The sequence below is a fragment of the Melopsittacus undulatus genome, chromosome Z (genome assembly GCF_012275295.1).
Source record: "Melopsittacus undulatus isolate bMelUnd1 chromosome Z, bMelUnd1.mat.Z, whole genome shotgun sequence".
Taxonomy (NCBI): Eukaryota; Metazoa; Chordata; class Aves; order Psittaciformes; family Psittaculidae; genus Melopsittacus; species Melopsittacus undulatus.
In genome coordinates this window covers 58,376,493-58,389,551 of record NC_047557.1, presented here as the reverse complement: position 1 = coordinate 58,389,551, position 13,059 = coordinate 58,376,493, and the positions used below count along the sequence as shown (strand labels likewise).

The 13,059-nt window shown below is 41.1% G+C and overlaps 1 protein-coding gene across 1 annotated transcript in view; it reads left to right on the top strand.

The window, feature by feature from the left end:
- The window catches only part of MOB3B (MOB kinase activator 3B), a 99,401-nt gene that overhangs the window by 34,737 nt on the left and 51,605 nt on the right, over positions 1-13,059 (top strand). Inside the window, exon 2 of the mRNA XM_031054245.2 lies at positions 7,147-7,752. Within this exon, the coding sequence (XP_030910105.1) occupies positions 7,335-7,752 (418 nt within the window). The 5' untranslated portion in view covers positions 7,147-7,334. The remainder of the gene's footprint in view (positions 1-7,146; positions 7,753-13,059) is intronic.

Sequence of the window (13,059 nt, the reverse complement as noted above, 5' to 3'; positions counted from 1 at the left end):
CATATATGGTCTCCTAAAGCTAAGATTTAGACCAAAAATAAAAGTTTGGCTACTGCATGCAGAGTAGGGCACCTGTACGGGATGAGCTGCTGGCTTCTTGCAGAGAATATGTTGTATTGCTCTGCACAGGAAGGTTGTACCTGGCAGATTGCTCTCTAGTTGATCTGTACATGAAGGAGAAGACTAAGACCTGAAATGTGAGGTCTGAGACCACATTTTTGTGTTCATGTTTTGCTGTGCTCTATCACTCACATGACCTAACTAGCATTTTGCAACAGACTTCCATGGGTTTGGTTTTAGGCTTTTGTATGGGAATTGTGTGGATGTTCTGAAGAGTGTAGGAATGAGCAAGAAATCATATGGTAACTGTCTCACTGTGTACTCATTTGTGTCAGTGCTGTGGAATGGACTCAGTCAGAGACCAATATGATCAGACAAAAAGCCATTTATTGCAAAGCATTAACTCCTTATATATTATTGCTTACACACACCTACAGCAATTTGGCATATCATGATTGGATACTTGTCTTGAAGACCCTTAGTGACTAACATATAATTGGTTAAGCACAGGTGTGAGAACTTGACCTCGAAAGCTTGCCAACAGTCCACAGTTCTCATCACTCAGTGAATTCCAGCTTCTTCTTATCCTGCTTGCTTAGGCTTCCTTGGGCTTCCCACGGCCTTGCTGCATCTTTTGGAGTTATTCAGAGCTCATGTACGAAATATCCATTCTCCTGTGAGAACACTGTCTCCACATATCAGTGCTTTTAAAGCCAGAATATAGATGTAGGAGTGAATTAAGATGAACAGAACAAAGATATTTGTGAAATTAAACCACAGTTTAATATGGAGTTTTTATTGTCTTGTCAAAGGAGAGTGTTCAGAGTGTCAAAGTGAAATTTAGCTCTGTTGAAGTCAGTGTCAGAGCTTGCACTGACTGCAGCATAGTCAAAATTTTGTCCTCAGAAACAGGTTGGAGTCAGAAATGAAACAAACTGGAGGAACCAAGTGTGTATTATCACACATCACTATGTAATTTAATTTGTATCTCCTGCTCTTCTTCCAGGCCATTAAAATTTTCTTACTCCTTTCATCTGTCCTCTGAATGTTGTTTCTAAGGAAACGATGGATAAAAGTTCTGTGTTGAAGCAAATGCTGCTATAAGCAAGCTACAGAAGTGTAACAGCCATATATTGTTGTGGCAAGGGTTCCATCCAAAAAGGCTGGAAGATTCTGGCAGAAGCACGGTTGATTCTGGTTCTATTAGCTATTTCTACTGTTACTCTTGCTTCAATCCACCAGTATGGTAAATATTATTGTTTCTACTCACTTAAATAATTTTTATTTTGTAAATAGCAAAAAGTATCAATTTTTTCAGATTTCAGGTCAGGCCTTTCCATACTGAATAATTCTTTGTACTTCAGTGTGTTAAACAGAGAACCTGTTCATTGTGTAGTGTGATACACAATATAGTTCATTGTGTGAGTATAATGACTGTCAATCAAGAGGCTGGAAGTAGAAAAAGTACATTTGCCCAATTAGAAAGCAGCATGTGTATGAGCCTCCATATGAAGCAATTCCTGTCCCAGTTGTCTGATGTAGCCAAAGTAAAACGGCTCCTTATGTGGATAGTCAAGGAGGAAGCATGAGAAGTCTACAAAATGTTAGACATTAATAGGATTTGGATGAAATATGTGCTTTCCTACAGGCTTCAGCTGGCTTTGCATCAGACTGTGCAATTGCTCTAAATGGAGACATATTTTAGAAAGAAACATGTAAAAAATCAGCTGATGCAGTTGCTTTTCAGACAGTGTCTCTCTGGATAGATAGCTTACTGTGTGTTTGGTGATGGAGAAGTAATGTCTCTTCACTTTCTTGGTCAATAAAATGGGAATTATGCCAGTTACCTTCCTAGCAGCTTTCTAAAGTTGTGTAATGCTCACTAGAGTGCTCTGATGATATGTGTTTATAAACCATGTGTCATTTTACATTCTTATTACCTGTGATTTAATAGAAAATACATGACAAAATGATATAGCATGTTTCTAACTCAGCAGTGACTCAAACATTATGGTGACTGTGGTGTCTGTTTTGTTGTGGGTGGTTTCTTTTAGTGGAATCTGCATACAGGGGACTGGTTTATTATTTCCGTATGCTGGCTTGGAATACCTGACATTTAGGCTGAGTTGCTGTTTCTATATGTAAATGTTTTACGTAAAGCTGGGGACAGCATTGATTATTGCGATGCTGACACCATGGATAAAGATACCATCCTCAGTCATGGCTCTGGTAGCAATTCACCCAACTGCATTGTTCATGCCATGCAATAGTCCCTTGGGAAAACTTGTTGGTGACTGTCACACATCTTCAGAAGTGCATTGCTCTAAAAAGAGAAGCTGAAATATCAGAAGGAGTTATCTACCTGAGCTGCCTATATGACAAGCATCTAGTTCAGAAGAGCATCCTGAACCTTGGCTCTGTATGCCATCATACCAAACACCATGAGCCACAATACCATTCTTCATGCCCTGTAGGACTTGTCATAAAAGTTCAAGAGCCAGTTTCTATCCCCTTTGACACAGGTATAAGTCAGGAGCAGTTCTGCTGGCATTATTTGAGATAATGAAACTGGGAGCATTTCTCTTTCTTGTCAGATGAAAAGTGTTGTGGGAGTGAAAGTGGTACCTAGCAAGCCAGGTTACATTCTCAGTGCTTTAAAAATGAGGTTTTGCTCACCATTTGTTGGGTCTATCTGATGAGTTTTCCATTCACTAATGCTGTGTGATTTTGAAGCAAAATCTTTGCTTTGTAAGTCCAAGACTAGAAAGTTTTAATTGACAGTGCATGATTTGGGATGGAGTGACAAACCTCTCATCACAGATTGTTGGTACAAACACACTGCAGCAATGTGTTGAAAGCCTTATGGAGAATGAGTTCCTGCAATGTCTTAGTGATTCAGTCCAAAGCAGAGGAGTGGCCATCCTACCACAAACTACTATCAGTTTATTGCAGAAGCAGTCAAGATGCTTTTAGAGCTCACAGGCTTCCTGTAGAGCTTTCCTATTGGCTTCAGCTTCTGAAGGATCCACACCTAATGAGTTTGTGTTTAATCTCAGCAGAAAATTGGGTGAGCCTGTTCTTGTCTCTTGCCAGTGAAGTGAAAGCTTCTTCAGGGAAGTAATGGTGATGCTGTCTATAACTGTTCAGAAAAGCCTAACTGAGCTGGTTGCTTGAGTGGGGGGAGTAGAGGCAGCTGTATAACCTGCAGTCTGTTTCAGAGATAAGGAGGTGTCTCAAGATTCTTGTTTATTTCTTTATTTCTGCTAGCTCTTGAGCAAAGACAAGGGTTAATTAGGCAACAAATACCATCAGGAAACAGCATGCAAAAGAAGTGTTTAAATGGCTGATTCACTGCAGTATTTCTATGAAATTCAGGTCATACACTTCTCAGTTTTCAATTCTTGAACATGAAAACGGAGGAGAAAACAAGTGTATCCATCCCCTGGGTTTGCATAACTTTCAGTAGCATTTTAAGAGAGAGAAAAAAAAATCAGCTCTTAGCACAGCTAAGTGTCTAAGAGCAGTTGAACAGTGAGTTTGACTTCTGCAGTCCAGCTTTGTAAAGATAGTGTATAGGTTTTTATTGTGTAAAGTGATAGAAAGATGAAAGAAGAAAAGCCTTAGCTTTTATTGCAGGACACTGAACAGGAGACTTTCCAGGCAGGAAATACAAGGAAATTCTTGTTCTGATTCTGCCTTGGTGAGTTAAAGAAGAGTTTTATTTGGCTGCACAGTAACCCTTTGGATTAGTCTTTGGGTCGAGTTTGCTTATGTTGTATATGTGCTTCCACAGACAATTTCAACATGTGATTCCTTTGGCTTGAGATGATGAGTTATTTGCTGAATGTTTTGGTTGCTTTTTTCTACATTGATGGTGTTATGTGGAGTTACTGAATATAGGAAGAGGAGTGGTAAAGAGTACATATTTATTATGATTATGTTTGCATATTCAGTAGAAAATGGCTTCTAAAATATGGTGTCTTTTCTGGGGGGGAGAGGGGGAAGGTTTACAGCAGTGAGTACTGTGCTTCAAAATGTGTCTTTTGAAGGTGAGTTCTAATTGGTGCTCAGTTTGTTGTTTAAAATAAAATCTCCTTGCATGTTCTGGTGAATATTTACAGGTGAGGAAGAGAGTCAAAGTAGCCACATCAGAGTGCCAGGTATATTAAAGTGGGAGGAAAACTAGTTACCTGAGCTGTAAAACCCTGAAGGTAACATCCTTATTATTGCAAACTGAGCCATTGGCTCCATGCCATGTCAAAAATGTGTCAGTCGCAAGCTCTGTCCTTGCAGCACTATTATTCTTTGAAAAGCTTTTAAATAAACAGCTGAGTGCCTCAAATGCTCTCACTGGAGTTTATGGGTCTTAAACAGCAAACTATAGCACAAAGTTCTGTCTTTCAAGTGCCTTCATTTCAGGCCAGTGACACTTAACTTAATTGGTCCTAGGCTAGTTTGGTTTAGTGTCTTCCTTCCCTGACTCTTGGCAGGTTTCAGGACCTCTGTGTTTGAACATAGAATCATGGTATAGTTAGGGTTGGAAAGGAGCTTAAGATCATCAAGTTCCAACCCCCTGACATGGGCAGGGACACCCCACACTAAACCATGTCAACCAAGGCTCCATCTGACCTGGCGTTTAACACTGCCAGGGATGGAGCATTCACACCTTCCCTGGGCAACCCATTCCAGTGCTTCACCACCCTCACAGTAAAGAACTTCCTCCTTATATCCAATCTGAACTTCCCCTGTTTCAGTTTTAACCTGTTATTCCTTGTCCTATTACTACAGTCCCTAATGAATAGTCCCTCTCCAGCATCCTTGTAGCACCCCTTCAAATACGGGAAGGCTTCTAATGAGGACTCCATGCAGCCTTCTCTTCTCCAGGCTGAACAGCCCCAACTTTCTCAGCCTGTCTTCATATGGGAGGTGCTCCAGTCCCCTGATCATCCTCGTGGCCCTCCTCTGGACTTGTTCTAACAGTACCGTGTCCTTTTTATGTTGGGGACACCAGAACTGAACACAATACTCCAAGTGAGGTCTCAGGAGAGCAGAGTAGAGGGGCAGGATCACCTCCTTCGACCTGCTGGTCACGCTCCTCTTGATGCAGCCCAGGATACGGTTGGCTTTCTGGGCTGTGAGTGCACGCTGCTGGCTCATGTTCATTTTCTCATTGACTAACACCCCCAAGTCCTTCTCCGCAGGACTACCATGAATTTCCTTTTTGCCCAACCTGTAGCTGTGCCTGGGATTGCTCCAACCCAGGTGTAGGACCTTGCACTTGACATGGTTAAACTTCATGAGGTTGGCATCAGCCCACTTCACAAGTGTGTCAAGGTCCCTCTGGATGGCATTCCTTTTCTCCAGCATATCAACCGAACCACACAGCTTGGTGTCATTGGCAAACTTGCTGAGGGCGCACTCAATCCCACTGTCCATGTCACCAACAGAGATGTTGAACAAGACCAGTCCCAACACCGATCCCTGAGCGACACCGCTCGTTACTGGTCTCCAGCTGGACATTGAGCCATTGACGACAACTCTTTGAGTGCGACCATCCAGCCAGTTCTTTATCCACCAAGTGATCCATCTATCAAATTTATGTCTCTCCAATTTAGAGACAAGGATGTCATGTGGGACACTGTCAAACGCTTTGCGCAAGTCCATGGAACATGTCAAATAGGACAGTAGTCTCCTGGTAGTTCATCCCTGATGAGTTCATACCATATTTTGCTGGCACAGAAAGAATGACTGTTTATTAACTCATGATTGGAGTATCCGTCCATCATGCCATCAGCAAAAGGGAAAAGAAACACTTCTCTGCTTGTTTTGTTCAGCTGCTGCTTGCTGAAAAAATTGTCTGGATGCTGACCTTTCAGCTGTTCGGGAGAGTACTTTTTTATGGCACTTATGTTCTTTTGTGTGGGGATGGGTCTAGCACATCAGATTTCTTTTTACTTAGGTATGTCTTGCTTTGTTGTAGTGCTTAAGAAAAAAGAAGCACCTCTTTCTCTTCCTTTCTGCCCCTCAGCAAAGCTTTGGGCAACTGTCTTCAGAAGAATTTAGTGCTTTCCACACACAGCCTGGTAAAATTTTCATGGACATGATTTCTGGAAAGGGAAACAGTGAAGCATACGTAGTCCCATGATAAGAATTCATCAGCCACTGATAGGGTAGGATTTTTGTAGTGCTGTGCAAATTTAAAATATACTGCGTTAATTTAAATTATGCATTAAATGTTTATTCTCTATCTTTAATCACAAAATCTTCAGTACTAAAAGTCTAATTCAGATAGCCCCTGTCTACCTGATTGTCTTCTAATCATCTATATTTACTGATGATAATACTCTTCTCCATGTACATGTAAGAACAAGCAAGGTTTGAATGCAGTAATTTTTTTCCTTTTTTTTTTTCTGTTAAAACTAGTCTTTGTTGCCGGAATAGGTTAGATGGAATAACGCAAAATCTAGGCTCTTTTCTTTTATAAGAATGACAATGCCAAGTATTCCCCTGTAGAGGAGATGAATAGAGCTATATGGCAGCAGCTTCACTTTTGCTTTTCAGCCAATCTACCCAGTCTAATAAAAAATTAAGACAACTACTGTACTTCTGAAGGTGCATCAAGAGAAATAACAGTCTCTGTACAGTTCTGTGGGAAAACAGAAGTTATTTCTGTGCAATACTGTAGGTTTCACTGTAAGTAGGTTCTATGAAGTCTGCAGAAACAAATAGCTGAGGGATTTTTTTTCCTAGAGAAGGGTGCTGAAGCCATAGTGAATGCTTAGTGACACTATCTGGCACTTCAGGAGTGGTTAGGCAAGACTTCTGCATTGTAACATGATATTTTGTCTACTAAACTCATACATAATGTTTAGTATACACTCACTGTAAACAGGCAGCAAAATGAAAACAGTTTAAAAATGACCTAAAGATGGAAAGATCATGCAAGACTTACTGAATTCTCATCTTTCTGGTAATTTAAGAAGCCTCTATTTGGTAGATACTTAAAAAGACAGAAGTGAAACAGTAACAAATGGACAGGGCCAGACTTGAGCTTATCACTAATGTTTACTGTTTCCACATTCTCAGGGTCATGAAGCCTTTCAGGAAGGCTTTCCAGAGGAAGAGCTAGCAGACTGCTCTGAAGTCAATACAAGCTTCTGTGAGAGAAACAGCAGAACTTGGAGGACCTGTGTTAGAGAGCAACTGTTTTCAGGTACCTGCATTAAATCTCAGCCTTGCTTTTCTGCCAGCTGCTGCAGAGCAGATTAGCAGACATGTCCACAGCACTCAAGCAAGTCTTTAATAAAGACAAGACTTTCCGCCCAAAACGCAAGTTTGAACCTGGAACTCAGAGGTTTGAACTTCACAAACGAGCACAGGCATCTCTGAACTCAGGCGTGGACTTGAAAGCGGCTGTGCAGTTGCCTAGTGGAGAAGACCAAAATGACTGGATTGCTGTTCATGTTGTTGACTTCTTCAATAGGATCAACCTCATTTATGGAACTATCTGTGAGTTCTGCACAGAGAAGACCTGCCCAGTGATGGCTGGAGGCCCTAAGTATGAGTATCGGTGGCAGGATGACATGAAATACAAGAAGCCCACAGCATTGCCAGCACCTCAGTATATGAACCTTCTTATGGACTGGATCGAGGTGCAAATCAACAATGAGGGTCTCTTTCCTACAAATGTAGGTAAGTGCAAGAAAGAACTCCTAAAGCATAAACTGCCTTTCATGCTGTGGACTAAGCCTGATCTCTTCTCACCCTCTTTTTTAGTGATTGTGAAATTCAAGCCTTTATACAGCAGGTGGGAAGGAGGAAGGTGTCTTGCAGGAATTGTATCAAATGTATGAAGTGTTAACTGTGGCTTATTTTGAGGTTAATGATGGGGTATGTTAGCCTAAAAATGTTATCATTCCATTTGTCCCTGGTAAGCCTCTCAAGTTAATCACTAATGGTGGTCATATTGTGTTATTAGCTGGTTTAAAGCTAATTTACATTGTTGAAAGCTAGTTTACATTGCTTTGCACTTTGCCTAGGCACTTAGGCACTTATATCTGATATAGAATGGATAGAAAGCAAAGCATAATTGGAGTGGTATCTTCCCTTAAAAGTATGTACAGGTGTGTGCCGTACAAGGCAGTGGAGAGTCAGGAATGCAGTGAACTCTGGCCTCCCACCCTCTCTTGATTTCCCATCCAAACCTGAGGAGCTGAGTAGTGAATTGTTCTCCAAAGTACTGCTTCTGTGACTATATATAACTAACAAGCTTTGCTATAGTTTAACCAGATAGCCCAGGTGAGCTGCACAGTTTTCCTTTTATAATACTATTGCTAGTTTTTCTGAAGAGTGGGGTGGATAAGGGGATATCTTGCTGAAATAGTTTCCTCTGCATGAAGAGAACTTTGCAGAAGATTGCTTTGTGTAGTGTAAGCAACCTGACTCTTTAGCTGTGGCTGCGTGTAATAAAACAATCCCCAGAATGTTGCACCTTAAAGATGTCAGTGTACCTGTGGGTTTTTGGGCAGTTTTAGGTAATGAGTCCTGATTCACTTTTTGCAAGTTAGGCAGATGGAGCTTGCTGTAGGAAATGTGAGATGTCATATATAAGTACTCAGCCCAGAGGAGTAACAAATAAGAATGCTCATAAATTAGTTCAGATCAATATTTTGCAGTTCATATGCAACTGCAGTCTGGGGTTAGTTGGTAGACGGCACATCAAAAGACTGTCTATCAGTATCTTCTGACCTTTAAAATAATCTTGTTCTTGGCCTTGACAGCTGTCTCTGCAGACAGACTTGTGGTTTGTTTGCCAGTTCCTATCACTTTTCTACACTAATGGGTAGAAATAAGGCCTCCTAATATGTAATCTAAATCTACCCTCCATAGGTTTAGTATTAAAGCTTTATTAATATTAATAAATTAACCTGTATTTTCACTCAGAGAAATTAATGATGATGAAAATGATGGTTGTTCATTCTTCAAAGAAGTTGAAACAGATCTTGAAAGATTATATACTCAGCTATGAAAACAAAACAGGCTTAGGTATATCCTTACTAACAGGACAGCAGTTTTAAAGCATTGAGTGGCTGTAACTTAAAGAGCTTAATTATTGCTTCGGATCTTTGTAGCATATGGTCTGCAGAGAATTGTTCTGGTAAAAGTGTATGTCCAGTGGATGGGGTTTGGGATAACCCTTCCATTAGCAAATGAGTTTGGTGAAGAGATCCAGAGTCAGCTTGATAGGATCTGTCCACAGAAACCTGAACATATTTTTCTCAGTTTAATCCTATTAAACTTGTCCTCTTTCATTTGATATATCTCATGCATACTGTCTAAAAAGGGATTTCAAGAACTGTGATCAAGTGCAGCTTTCATTGAGGAGCTACTTTCAAGGAAAATCACTCATTTCAGGATAGGCAGGACAGGGATAGCCAGGCTTGGTGGGTTTTTTTTGTTTGGGTTTTTTTGTTTGTTTGTTTGTTTGTTTGGTTTGGTTTGGTTTTTTGTGGTGTTGTTCCTGTGTGGTTTAAAAAAAAAACCTGAACCATTGAATGCACTTGAGTTATAAGTTGTCATGAATGTTATATTTAACCCTCTCAGTATTTACACTGGCATGATTACTGGCATGAAAGGCAAGGGAAGTAGGTCATGCCTGCTCGGAACAGAAACATGAAAGGCTACAGCAAACAACGTCCTTGAGTGAATTGCAGTGCTTCAGGGTGATGCATTCAGCCTGTGTTTCTCACTGCTGAAATGAATAACAATGCTACAGCACCACAGTAGGGCACATCTTTAATACCACTCTGGTTTCATCAGAGCCACTTACAGGTCTCTGTACTTCCTGTGGTTTGATGCTGGTTTCCTCTCTGCTTTTCCTAGTCATTCTGGTCTATTTACTCTTCTTCCAGCCACTCTCCTACTAAAACTGAACTGGCTGGCAGGAGAAAGGGGAGCTGGTAGGGGAACAGGAGAGTTGTCAAGAAATTGTGAGCAGGCGACAAAAGCAGGTGATGAATATTAGGACCACTTCTTTGTGTAGCAGGGCTTTATGGACTGTCTTTGTAAATGGCCTCAAAACCTGATAGGGTTTTAAGCGTGCTATTTTCTTTGCTCTTACTTCTGTTATTCTCAATTTCGTTTATCCATTTTTTACATGGATTTAATACATCTAAGAGGCCAACAGCTCTGGAAGCAAGTTCTGTATGTAGCCACAGATATATCCTGACCTGTTTCAGCCCTCAGTGAGTTGGGAATGCACAAGGAGAGTGGAGAATTCATTCTGTATCCCTGCTCAGGCCACATTGGTGAAACTATCCATATTAGTCCCAGCATGAATTTTTTGCAGTGTGATGGAGTTTTCTTTAGCTTCAGTGTAAACTCTTTCATCAGTAAATACTAGCTTTTCCACGAACCTAGTAGTATCACTATTTAAACACATTTCAAGGGATCTGTTTCCCAGGCTTCTGTGGATAACTTAAATGCTCCATAGCCTCAAAAGTACCTTTTCTCCTCCCTTCCCCACCCCTGTTTTTTAATCTCTGTTCTTTTTGGTAAACAGGATGAAGAAATACTGTGAGAAGCAGTAGACCATTTTTGGTGGATTGCAGTTGTCAGCTTCCACCGTATGTGTTTGAGCAGCCTCAAAAAAAGAAGCTGCCAAAGTGAGCAGTGCTCTACTGCTGTGGTCTGGGCAGACCCTGATTCCCAAACAAGACAAACTCAGTTGCCTTAGGTGTTCTCTCCTCCTTATTGCAGCCTTAAATTGGGAGTAGTTCTGTTTTGCATGGATTTTCGTTGAATGGAATGTTTTGTTTTCTGTTGTAACAGTCACTGGGAAAGATATCCAGGTATTTAAGGCCACAGGGAATTATTTTGTTTATTCTAATCTGACCTCCAGCATAACACAGGTGAGAAAACATCACCATGTTTTTTTTTCATCAGGTCAAGAGTTTGAACTCCTTGCTCAGTGCACCTGAACCCTCCACATCCTTCAGGCTCACCCTAGGGTTTCTGCAGCAGAGTCTCAGTTGTTCGATTCCAGTAAGGACTCATTTAATAATTGAGTGGTACAGCCAAAGCGACAGCTCCATGCTGGTGCCACTGGAGAGGAATCCTTATCTTCTGTTTTGTGCCTCTTATGTAGTTTGTTTCTTTCATTTTATGGCAAGGCTTTGCCAGGAAGTGGAGCGAGTCAGACTGCTGGATGTTGACTGGTCATTCAGTCACCCAGTGGTAGGTGCATATAGCTGTAGGCTACCAGTTGAAGACTGCTGTAAATTCCAAACAATTCTAATTTCTTTTCTGCTTGATCTTTACACCTGTCACACCAGTGCTGGGTTTGGGATAAAGAAGAATTTAGCTTTGAAATGCTTACATTCTTTTCATTGTTGCTGTCCTTCCTTGTTCCCTCCTCGGACATGGGTGTGCTTGCTGAGTACTTTGAGTTAATCTTTTATGACAATGAAGTAAAATTCTGCACGATGTAAGGCTATTGTATGGCTGTAGCTTTCCTTTAGTCTTTAAACTTTGTGAATTCTGTGCAAATTTAGTTCCAGAAAAGTTAGAGCAGCAGCACATATATCCTCTTAGAAGGCTTGGTGTCTTGAAATATATGAACTTGGAAAATACAGATAGGTATTTTACAACTGGATTATATGTCAGAGCTTTCTCCTCCTCTCCCCGTTTTCCTGTTCTTGTGGTTCATGATCCAGCAGATTCTTCTGTGTAAACTAAGCTGGCAGATGAATCAACCCATAAACCTAGCACATTTCAAGAGTACCATCAAAGAAGATTGATGAAAACTGTGCTGGTTCCATCTGTACAATTTACTGGTTAGCTGTCCGTCTGGCCTTAGCATTGTGTTACCTTCTTGCTGACTGATTATGCGTTGCAGCAGTTTAATTCCCTATTTTTGTCTAGTATCTAAGATACCTTGATTAGGCACTCTTCTCATATGACAATGGGGACTGAAGCTTAAGAGTAGTTTAGGCAATCCTCAGGCTCAGTCATTGTTGACTGGCAGGTGGCTGCTCCCAAAGTTGTTCTCCCTAGCTGTCTTAGCCAGTGTACCCTCTTGTTCTGATGCAATGAGGCATATGTAGGTCTGCTTCCAGCTCAGAAGTATACATTAACCCATTCTTGAGTCTAGTCCTGATAACAGAAAATACGTGCGATGGTAAGTGCAGATTCTTTAGCACATTCTCTGTTTTTCTGTGAGAAGGATTTGGCACTGCTTGGTGTGAAGGAATGCTGCCTCATCTGGAGAATGTGTGTCACAGGTCTGATGCCTCAGTTTTCTGTATTATGGTAATTACTGAGGGCTAAAAAGCACTTTTCCTAATACGTAGAAAAGCAGATCTCAGCAGCTCCCTTTGTCCTCCATGTTACAGAAACTCTTTTTTTTTTTAAAAAAAAAGGGTAATTAAACTTTATTGGTAGCATGGTGGGGGAAAGCTCATGGGGAAACGGATGTGCCAGCTGGCTCTGCAAAGGCCAAGAGGTTTCAGGTTCTCTGCTCACTCTGATACTGTTTTGGGAGGAAGAAAGAAGTGTGAAACACCTGCAAGAAGTGGTGTCCCACGTGGGAACTAGAGTGTTTTGTCCTGTAGCTGCCAGGTCTCTTGTTCTTGAGTAGTGTAGCTCTTCAGCACATTGTGATTGCATACACTGTGGGACATCACTGAAATTAGACTCTCAAAGAAGCTGCCACTCCACAGCCACAGCTGCTACCCTATCTGAACTTGGGATCTCTTCCCCTTAGCTACCTTCACAGCAAGACTGATGTCTGCAGTGTATTAAAGTCTATGGCATACCAGGGTTGAGCTTGTGCCCAACTCTGAAGTGTGGGATATTCAATACCTTGAATATGGTTTGCCTTGGAGAGTGGGTTTTTGTGAACTGAGTAGTCTGCATTCCACAATGTTGTATGTATTCCTTTCCCTGATGAACTAGGAGAACAGCTCCTTATTTGAAACCTTACAAAACAGACTTTGATAT